Source organism: Lygodium microphyllum, chromosome 1, assembly GCF_053477565.2.
Source record: "Lygodium microphyllum isolate KBCC chromosome 1, Lygodium_microphyllum_v1.1.10, whole genome shotgun sequence".
Taxonomy (NCBI): Eukaryota; Viridiplantae; Streptophyta; class Polypodiopsida; order Schizaeales; family Lygodiaceae; genus Lygodium; species Lygodium microphyllum.
In genome coordinates this window covers 106,171,178-106,182,494 of record NC_141135.1, presented here as the reverse complement: position 1 = coordinate 106,182,494, position 11,317 = coordinate 106,171,178, and the positions used below count along the sequence as shown (strand labels likewise).

Below are 11,317 nucleotides of genomic sequence, written 5' to 3'. Positions count from 1 at the left end.
GCACTGAAGAAAAGGTTGTATGAAACCTTTGACACAAAAAGGACTTGGGGAATGCAGGTCATTCTTGGAATGCAAATTATGAGGGACAAAGATCATAAGATTCTCTAGTTGTATCAAAATGAGTGCATTTGGAAGGTGCTTCAACACTTCAATGTTGAGAGGGGGAAGGCTATCAGTGATCTATTGCCTCCGTATTTGATACTTAGTCAAGAGGATAACCCTAAATTTGATGAGTAGTAGACTAAAACAAACAAGGTATCTTATGCATCCATGCATGGTAGCTTGATGTACACTATGGTTGCTACACATTTACACATTGCTTATAGTAGGAGTGATTAGTAGGTTTATAGCAAACCCTGGCAAGAACCATTAGGAAGTAGTGAAAAGTATCACGACATACTTGAATGGCACTAGAGCCATGTTCATTCTCTTTGCAAGGACGGGTGCATCTGTCCTTTGCTATGTAGGTATTGATTTTGTAAGGAATGCAAACTCTAGGAAATCTACAATAGGTTTTGTCTTCACATTCATAGGAGGTGAAGTCTCATGGGCCTCTCAATTGTAGCCATGTGGGGTTCTATCTACCACTAAGGCCAAACATGTTGTAGTCATTGCATGCAAGGAAGCTATATGGCTTGCTTGTCTCCTGGAAGATTTGGGTATTGGAGGAGGGTTACCCATTTTGTAGTGTGACAATCAAAGTGCCATCCACTTGGGACAGGATAGGTCTTTCATCCAAAGACAAAGCACATTGAGGTGAAGTATCACTCCATCAAGGAGGTGCTTGAGGGCAAGTGGTTTGAGCTTGCCAAGATTCAGATAAATGACTACCCTGTAGATCTTCTCACAAAGAATTTATATTCAGAGTGTTTTGCTCTCTATAGAGTACCAATGAGCATTCGATAGTATCTTCACTTGCTATTTTGCCTTAAAGGCATGTTGGGTTTTAAGTGGAAGGTTGTTGGAGTAAGGGCTAGTGGCCAAAGGCTAGGCGGGTATCCTTTGTACTAATATACATTGTGAATCATATATAATTGAAGATAATGAAGAATAATGGTAACTGAGTACCCATAAAAACTTATTATGTGCGCTTCTTTGCTCTCTTCCTCTTTTTCTTGCTCTCTCATTGTATTGACTCTGCATTCTACCATAGCTTCATCTCTCTAGTGTTGCCCCCTCAAGCTATTGCTTGCTTGCTCCTACCTTCTCCTATGGTGCTTGATTTATACTTTGCCAAACCCAACATCCCTCTCTCATTGATTTTTTTATTGAGTGATGATGAGGATACCGTATCAAGCCCTTCTCCATGTGGAGACGCAAGAGAGAGAGAGAGAGAGAGAGAGAGAGAGAGAGAGAGAGAGAGAGAGAGAGAGAGAGAGAGAGAGAGAGAGAGAGAGAGAGAGAGAGAGAGAGAGAGAGAGAGAGAGAGAGAGAGAGAGAGAGAGAGAGACTTTGCATTAGCATGATCCATAGTTCTCAATGTTGATTTGAGAGGAAGGAGGAGAAGAGGAGTGTATGGGGGAGTGAGGAGTAGATAGAAGAGGGGGTAGGGAAATGTACTGTGGAAAGAGAGAAGGAGAAGGCAACAAGGGGAGGAAAGGATGAAGCTCGATTTCAATATGGACCTTGCCATGGGCTCGTATATATTGGTTATTATGACTGCTAGAGCCAATCATTGCTTGAGTGCCTTTTTTCAACATATTTTCAAATAACATGTACATGTGAAGCATTCAATTCAAGCACACATGCATTGACATGACGGTTGGATCTTGGGCTACCACCCATGGGGTATGGGTTTAAATTCTATGAAGTGCGCACCCATAGAGTTTTTGCCTATTGGTTGATTGCATGTTACTCCATAACTTTCCATCGGTGCCTCGCCTATGATGGTGGGGGTTATCTTGATATCTATCCCAATTTGGGAGGAGAGGGCAATGAGGACTTATGCGAAGGAGGGAGAGGGCCAAGTTGTAGTTTATTTTTGTATGCAATTGGCGTGGTCCATTCAACTAGCCTAATGGAAAGTCAAAACCCTCCATTCAACCAGCCTAGCCTAGTGTGTGGGGAATGGATGGTAGAAAATAGTAAAGAGAGAGAAAGGGGATAGGAAGAGAGATCATGCGTGGGAATCATTTTCCTCTCATTTTTGGTTTGGATGCATAAGCTGCAGGTTTGGCTAAGGCTTGTTGGAGGATTTGAAAAAAAACAAAGGTCCTCTCTCGTTGAAATGATTCGCACGCTACCCTTGTAGTCGCCTTGTTTCGTTAAAGCGGCTCATTTGTATTGCATACGCTAATAACCCACAGCATGGAGAAGACTGGCGATCGTCAACAACCAAAGCTCGCAAGCGACGAGGATGTCATTAGCATCTCATCCAGCAGCGATCAGGAAAGCGACAGCGAGAGCGAGGCCGATGGTGACGATGATTCTGCTCTTGATGATGATGAAGAAGAAGAAGAAGAAGAAGAAGAAGAAGAAGAAGACGACGACGACGACGACGACGACAGTGATTCCACTGAACGTAGCGATTACTCGCCACCAGACGATTCTTTTCCCGACGACTCTTCATCTTCCATGTATCTCCTCTAGACCTCCATTCATGATTTCAATGTATAGATGTGAAATTTTACATCATCTTGCTGTACTCATTTAGCAGACACGCTTGGTATGTGGAATATTCACTACTAGTAACTCCCCTACTAGTGACTCGGACAATGTTTGTTTCTCTGATCAGGGATTCTGAAGGACCATTGAAAAAAAAGGGAGCAATGAAAGAACGTTCTCAACATTTCAAAGGTGTGTCTGTCAGTCAGTCAGTCTCTCTCTCTCATACATTTACGTTTCATGCATAATTTTGTCTTGCATCTTTTCCTTCCCCACATGCCCATGTGTCTCTTGCATTCTAATTTTGATATGGTATTGTAAGGAAATGCTTGGGCAAACAAAGTATACAACACACAATGAACACAATCTGAAGAATGCTCAATGAAGAAGAGGGTGTGCAGAAACAAGTTTGATACAAAGGGGCTTCAAGCCTTTGTGTCTCTAAGGAGTAGGGCAGAGGTGAGCCGAGAGAGGTGCTGGAGATGGCGAGATCACCTTTGAGGGTGTGTCATACCGAGATGGATACTGCAGGCAGGAACAGTAGTCCACTGGTTGATGATGTCGGCAGCTGCTGAGATGGGAGTGGAATGCAGTCTACAACGAACAGTTCAGGTGTAAGAAATATATCTGGGACAGCAAACCCAGCAGCAGGAGGCTGAAACACAACTTTGGAAGGATGGGCATCTCATAATGATGGCCAGAGACAGTTTCCAGCTAGGCAGCAGCAAAATGCAAGCTGGGATGGAATGTACAAGCTTGGGTGCAAGCACTCTACACCAAAGGCCTTGATACAACCTTGGATAGTATTGAGGGATGTGTGATCATGAAGATGTTCTAGTTGAGCTCTCTCACATTATTGATGGTGCTCGTTCTCATGGTGACTAGCTAGGAGTATGTGCATTCGTTGAACTTTGAGTAGGTTGTGGAGTACGTGATAACCTCATGTGATCTCTAATTTCTTTTGGGGTCTATAGTGTTCATTTTAATTAATGGTTAGATGCATGGATGGGAACAAGGATGGTAGTTGCTGCACTTGCTGAAAGTTACTCCATTGGTTTTGGGGGCACGGATTAGGCATATACAGATTACTATCCTTTGAGTACGATGATAACTCCCCATGCTTTAGATTGTCTTGAGAGGAAAGAAACAAAAGTTTGAGATAGGATTTAATTCAAATGCATATTCAAGATACTTGGTTGGGTCCTCTACCCCAATGCAGCACTGCAAAGATCATTTGCTTAGACTCATAGTAGGTGATGGGTTTATCAAACGGCCGTGTTACATGGATATGCATATCTTTCATGCTATGAGGACTGCTATTGGCTAGATGAGAGTATCATCACCCACCTTAAGATTGAGGTAGGTAGAGTGGCATGAGTGGCCATGTAAGGTGGGGTATGCAAGCTTTGTCATGAAAAGATAGAGTCAGAGGAGCATTACATCTGTAAATATCCAATATATTATGAGATCATGGGGAAATACCATTGCTTGTTTGAGGGTTTGGCCCACTTAGTCAAGTGAGTAACTATCTTGATCTTTTCTTCATGGAACTACTGAAGTACCAAGAGGGGCTACTACATATGTAGAGCCAAAGATCTCAAACATAGATCACTGGCTTTTTTATGTTAGTTGGCATATTATTTCTTGTATTCTTCTATGTCCCTCTCCTATTTGTGAGTCTCCACTAGAATTTGGTGAGGACTTTTAGAGCTTTGTCACTTTCCCTCTGCCAAATCCTTATTTATGATGACAATGTTTATCCTAGATATATCAGGTGGAGATTAGTGTTTCTCACACACACACACACACACACACACACACACACACACACACTCTCTCTCTCTCTCTCTCTCTACCCAGCAGCCCGTGTCATCATTTCAGTAGTAGGCAACTTCATTCCCTACATTGCTAGTATGGTAGTGGTACATTTTCAATCTAGGGCGGACAGATTCCAGCTTGGTTGGATAGTTTGTAGGGAGGCAGACTTAGGTGGCCAATTTCTGGCCCACTCAATAGCACTATATGCAGTTGGACCTGAATTTTGCACATCGACCCAGTTATGGGCTGCAGGTTGGCTAGGATATTGCTCCCTAGGCTATTTATAGCTTCCTCTGTCAAAAGATGATGTACCAGCGAGACAGTAGGGTTGGCGGGGAGGAACACGGAGTGAACTCGGCAAACATGGAGAAGAGAAGTAAGAGAGACGAAACTCTGATGAATGGAATGATAAAGATCTAAATCATGGAGTGAATGTGATACAAGGGAACAAAGGTGCCATAGCACAAGGAAGATGATGAAGACAACCATGAACCACGAACCGCAATGTCCTGAAGGGGTGTGAGGGTAGTGGAGAGGTTGGAGAGAAGAGGTGACGGAGTGAATGAATCAGCCGGCCTGTGAGGAATGAATGAGAGAGTGGCCTATAAATAGGCACAGCCAGTTTAGGATGGCGCTTCTTTTTGGGGCTGCAAACCCTAAACGCAAACCCTAAATGCGAAACACAGAAATGCAAAAACGCAAACTACGGGTAAAGGGTTTCTCAACACCCCCTCTCAAGCCCAAAAAGGAAAACAAGAGGAGTGAGGTGGAGATGCAATGCTACATACTGAAGACTGCTCATGCAACAGGTGCCACTTGGACAGTGTTCCTTGTGGGGAAATTATTCACTTGCCCAAGCGCCCTAGTACAAAGATGATGAAAACATCCAATGCATAAGAGGAATATTGGACTTTGTGTGGTGCCGAGAACCATAAGGATATGCCCGTACTCGATCTCGGGAGGTGGCTCCATGCTGACCAAGTAACCAAGGCAAGAAGAAAAGAGGAAGAAGAAGATGTAGAGGATCCCTAAGATCCAAGATTTCCACCGGAAAGGGAACTTGAAGTAAAGAATAGTAGATAGAGTGAACTAGAGAATTTGAAACTCAACCTCGGGAGAGAAGCCACTAGCTCTGTGCATCCATGCTAGAAGGAATACGAAGGCCTCGTCACCAAGTCACGGCTGAACCTTTGAGGTCCCAATCTAGGTGGCACTTGAAGATCTTGGGTATCAGTAGAAGAGATGACTGGTTGAAGATAGCCACCCCAAGAAAGGAGAAGATGGGTGAAGAACTTCATGTGGAGTAGGTTTCCCCTCTGAGGTGGGAGTTGGAGGGGCCCCTGCTGAAGTCGAAGAAGTAGATGTCCCCTCTAAGGGCAAAGAAATAACATCCCCCTTTGAAGTAGATAGGAAATCCAAAAACTCATGGATCACGGACTCTGAAATGTCTGATGACAAAGGAAGTACCGCCGGTCGTGCCAAAGAAAGTATCTGGGGTGCCGAAGAGCTCCCAGAGGTAGCCTCTCGAACTTGAGTAGTTGAGGGTGGGGAAGGGTAGGGCTCAGAATGAGCAAGAGGTGGGCAATAGTTGTTTTCTCTTAGTGGAGCAGACTGGGTAGCCGAAGAAGAAAAAGGAGTGGAGCAGCCACTGTCTCTTGAAGGAGCAGACTGATGAGGAGACGAGACTGCCGCTGGCATTGCGACGATCTCCAGGAGGCCGTAGCGCCAATCGATCCTCCATGTGCTCGAAATGACTTAGTGCGCATCGGATGCATCTTATTGCCTTGAGCATAGTACTTTGATAGCCGATGTAGAACGATCTTTGTGGCCCAGAAAGGAGAGGTGGCACAAGGAGTGCCTTGTGGAAGACGCATGTACTCCGGAGGGGTGGGGAGCAAAGGTCGAAGTTGGCAAGCATTGGTGGTGTGTCCGGTGATGCCAAAGTAGGAGCATCCAGTAGTCTGGTCATCTATTGGTAAAGAAGCCATGGATACCAGTGTGCCTTGCTGAAGAAGGAAGAGGTCAGCCACCATGAACCACGAACCACGAATTGCAATGTTCGCCTCAAGGGGTGTGAGGGCAATGTGAAACACGAACCGCAATGTCTACCTCAAGGGGTGGAAGGGTAGTGGAAGGGCTGGAAGTGAGCTGCCTGTGGGAGGATGGGACTAGTAGTAAGAGGTTGCAACCAATAGAAAAATGCAGGTGAGGAGAGAGAAAGACTAAAAACGTAGGCAGCAGGTGAGAGAGACTAAAAACGCAAGCAAGACAGCCTGCAAGAGTCAATATGCTGAAATCAGCTCCGCAGTGTGTGATAGGCTGGAAATAGGTGCCAGACTGTTCTAGATAGCAATGGCCAGCTTAGACTGTGATGTCCTCTGCGTCCGGGGTGTGGACAACAAGCTGAAATACTTGAAATATGCAAAAACGAAACTGTTTTCTGAATGGAGAGTGATTAGTAACAGTCACTTTGCTGTAAACCGCTGCAAACTGTGGGTGGAAGGTTGGAAACAGGCGTCAGATTGTAGATGACAGCAAGGGATAGCTGAGACTGCAATGCCCTCCGCGAAAGGGGTGTGGGCAGCAAGCTAAAAACACCTGAAACTTGCAAAAACGAGATTTTGATGCAGTGAAAGAAGAAGAGAAGTGGATGCCGAACCCGCCACTGGTCTTTGCTGTCACTGGAATGGAGGATCTTCATTGCTAGTTGAGCAGATCCAGCTCTGATACCATGTCAAAAGATGATGTACCAGCGAGACAGTAGGGTTGGCGGGGAGGAACATGGAGTGAACTTGGCAAACATGGAGAAGAGAAGAGAAGAGAGAGGAAACTTTGATGAATGGAATGATGAAGATCTGAATCATGGTGTGAATGTAATACAAGGGAACAAGGGTGCCGTAGCACAAGGAAGATGATGAAGACAGCCACGAAGGCTGGAGAGAAAAGGTGACGGACTGAATGAATCAGCCGTGAGGAATGAATGAGAGAGTGGTCTATAAATAGGCATAGTCAGTCTAGGATGGCGCTCCTTTTTGGGGCTGCAAACCCTAAACGCGAAAAGGAGAAACGTAGAAACGCAAAAACGCAAACTGGGGTGAAGGGTTTCTCAACATCCTCATCTTTTTCTCTCATCATTGCGACCAGTCCCCTCTTTGTCTTCTGCTCTCGTGATTATCATCTACCCCAGCTATTGTCATCCCTCTTCTCTCTCCTCAATCAGATTCTCTCTTATATCGGCAATTTGGTGCCCTTACTTTTGTGGCAGTGTCCACACATGCAAGGGCCAGCTGAGTAAGGGTTGATGATGATGTCAGTAGTTTGTATGGGCAGCTGCACGAGTGATGACTGCTGGCGGACAGCTTGTAGAAATTGCAACATGCAAGGTGGATGGTGATGGCGACTAGCTAGATGTTGCTGTCAGCAGCTGGGCCATCTCAGAGACAGCAAAACACAGGCTGTAGATTGTCTCCAATAGGTTGTGGTGGGCTGCAGATGATGTGTTGCCAACAGTAGGTGGCCTGCATAGGTGCTCTACAAAGTAGGCAGCCTGCAAAATGCAGCTGGGACAGGTGTGAATGGATCATGGGCTGTCAGGTGACTGTGTGGCAGCAGGTGAGAGTGAACCTGCAATGATGGCCATGTCCTCCAGACAGGTAGCAGCAGGTAGAAGATGGTGATTAGCTGATGAATGACCATCAGCTCCTTTTGATGGGTTATGGGCAGCAGTGGAACAGGCCTTCAAAAACAATCTAAAGACTAGTAATCATAAAATAACTTGCATACATACGCCTTTCGGTATTTCTTTATTTTTTTCAAAGCTTGCACAGATCACAAGTGACTTGCTGTCACAAACCAACGCTCTCTTAATGCCAGTGATTTCTATGTGTCTTGCTCTTGTATCAGCCTAGACTTGTTTCCAATGTGGTGTCCTTGGTTGCTCTTACTAACCTTGAACAATTGCGCAACAAATCTATCTATTCACACGAACAAGTGTAATGTATAAGAATACATGCTGTCTTTACTTTAATTGACATGCAAAAGTGACATTGGAGGTGTAAATTTGGTCCGGCATTGTTGCCTGTTGCAAGCAATGTGTAATACATGCTAATCTTAATTCCAAACTCATTTGATTTACTTTACGAAGCCTCAACCCTGTTCGTATCAATCCTAGTGCTTTGCCTTAACCTTTGCATGCCTAATTTACTGTCAAATTGAGTACATTTGAACCTGCACTTTAGATTTGCATTGCTGCCATAGCACACCAAGATTTAATTTTTAGGGTTTGGCAAGCTGAAGTGTTCATGTGCATTTTTGAACACTCTATAGTTGGTTGGAGACCAAGATTGAAGATAACAAGGAGTTTGTGTACTTGTGGATCAGTTGTACCACATAAAATCATCAAAATTCAGCCATTCTATAATGGGAAATGAGATTTAACCATTCTATCGTGGGAAATGCATGGAAAAATTAGAGAAATGCAAGGCAGTACCTAGTGGATTGCATATTGCAAGGATTAGGGCTATTGCCCTTTGTTTCACAAAGTTGTTCAGAAAGTGCACTAGACTTGAGATCTTAGAGAAGAAAAGAGAATCTCAACCGATAGTGCTGTAATAACTTGTCTTCCTTAGAACAGTAGTATATCTTGCTTAAATGGAGTTATAAAGCTACCCAATGGATTTCCCATGCCAAAAGGAAAGATTGGTTGTTGTCTTGACTCCACTTGCGCTGCCAACTCATGTTCCATGATTGAAAATTGCAATTTTTGTAACAAAGAAGAGAATAATAGCTATCTTCAAACTTGGGTTGCTGCAAAGTGGGAGAGAAAAAGAGCCCAAATAGTCGAGATAAGCTTTCTAAATGAGTAATTAGCTGCTCCTTAACTAAGGGCTAATTAATGAATGGCTATTAAATATAAGTGAGTTGCACACTAGACGAAACTTAAGCTCAAGGCCTACTTTATAACTTAAGTTAGTTGCTTACTGGGTGAAACTTTCAACTGATCATTAAACCTAAGGTGTAAACTTTCAATTAATGAAAGTTTCACATTGCTCCTTGTTTCTTTGGGCCCATCCTTGTATCACATAGCTTATACACTTGTCCACTGCATACCTTGGAGTTAAGCCCTTCATTGTTGGTGCAATGGTCAACATGGTAAGAGCTAGGGGTACTAGAATTAGAGTTCATTTTTAATTAACACAAGCCCATTTTTCATTTTGGTAACAAGTAATGTGAGTGTATTAGGTTGAAGACTGAAGACTTGGTTTGAGAATGATGAGGGATTAAGGATGCACAACTAAGTGACTCTATTATAGAGGATTTTGTTGCCTTTGTCATATTGTTATGAAATAAAGTATTTTTGGTAATAAGCAATAAATGCTTTTTGGAATTGCTTTTAAAGAGATCTAATTAGGGATTAATGTACTATAATTTATGATTAGTGTAGCCCTAATATTAGTGGCTCAATACTTCCTCTCAAGCCCAAAAATTTTGTGCCGAGATGATAATAAGCAATAAATGCTTTCTGGGATACTTTTAAGCAAAACTAATTAGGGATTAATGTACTATAATTTATGATTAGTACAAACCCTAATATTAGTTACTTAACACCCCCTCTTGGGTCCAAAAAGTTTGTGTCGAATATGGTAAGTCACATCTCCACCCTCTTTTATAATTGAAAGATTCCACCCCAAAGAAACCAAGGTATTAGACCAAAGGTATCTCAATGGGTTGCCCAAGGACCTACAATGATTGTAGAGGTAATGGATGTACTTTTTCATGTAACCCAATTTAATGGGTTTTTCAATTTTTTTTTTCTCTTTTTTGATGGCTTAAATTTAATGAAACTTAAGATTTTTATATTCTCCATGCAAGGAATCATTGCAAGGCAAGGATAGGGTGAAAAAGTATAGATGAAGTAATCGTGATGAAATGATGGAGATATGCTGTGATTTGCTATTGTAATCTGCCATAGGTCCCAATGATGTGCTGCAAATATGAAGGATCTAAGTTGACCACTCTTTGATAAAGTAGATAAAAGGTTAGAGCCGCATTTTGAACAGGAGCCCTCTCTTGCTAGGTCACACAGATCGGAGTAGCCATCTCCTCCCCCCTCTCTTCATGTCTCTCATAGGGCTTGTCCTTTTGGTCCTTGGATGCCTATGATGGCACCATCAGTGCAGGTGCCCACAATGTGGGAAGTGGATATACCCCAAGGAGAATTGTTGGAAGAAGTATTCTCATCTTCGTTCGGGAGCTAATGATGGAGCTAAATCATCTGAGCCTTTCTCTATCTCTACACTGGCTTATTAACAATGGTGCTTTGAGTCATATGACTAATGAGGAGATTTGTTACAAAATCTTTGTTCACCAAAGTTTACAGTCATGACATCTCATTGATGCTTATTAGTGGTGTCCAATGGATTTTGGATAGCCGGGCTTGCACGCTATGATGGGGCTGCCAATATATTTTGGTGGAAGCATGATTTTTCATGCTATGGTTGGATAAAGACCACATACGGGAATGTATGGCACAAATCCCTATGGTATGTAGCAACCAATGCACGGTGTGCAAGGCCCAATGTATTCGGGTATAAAATGGCAGCATTGGCTTGATTTTTGGGGCACAAAGTAGCATGTTTGGTACTGCATTTGCACCCCCGAATGCTTATGGGGCTTAAGGAATGAATGTTGGTCATGCAACTGCTTTGTTTGGAGTTGGTTTTGATGTAAATTCAGCAAATGCACCCTTTTTGCAGCAGCTAGTGTATGAAAACGTGACACCCGAAGAGGTAACAAAAGACTATGATGAGGGTGGAAAAGTAGTGAAGTTTGAGTCCTTTAGCGGTGCATAAGATAGACTGAAAGCTTTGACTTTCATTCAACAGTTCGATGCAGC

At 43.3% G+C, this 11,317-nt stretch overlaps 1 protein-coding gene across 2 annotated transcripts in view; it reads left to right on the top strand.

Annotated features, from left to right (window-relative positions):
• Nucleotides 1-2,229: 2,229 nt before the first annotated feature.
• The window catches only part of LOC148041500 (uncharacterized), a 28,731-nt gene continuing 19,643 nt past the window's right edge, over nucleotides 2,230-11,317 (top strand). Inside the window, exons 1-2 of one of the 2 annotated variants that reach the window (XM_087680261.1) lie at nucleotides 2,230-2,576; nucleotides 2,735-2,796. In XM_087680261.1, coding sequence (XP_087536387.1) covers nucleotides 2,308-2,576; nucleotides 2,735-2,796 — 331 coding nt within the window. In that variant the 5' untranslated portion in view covers nucleotides 2,230-2,307. The remainder of the gene's footprint in view (nucleotides 2,577-2,734; nucleotides 2,797-11,317) is intronic. The other variant, XM_087680253.1, reaches the window with a different exon arrangement.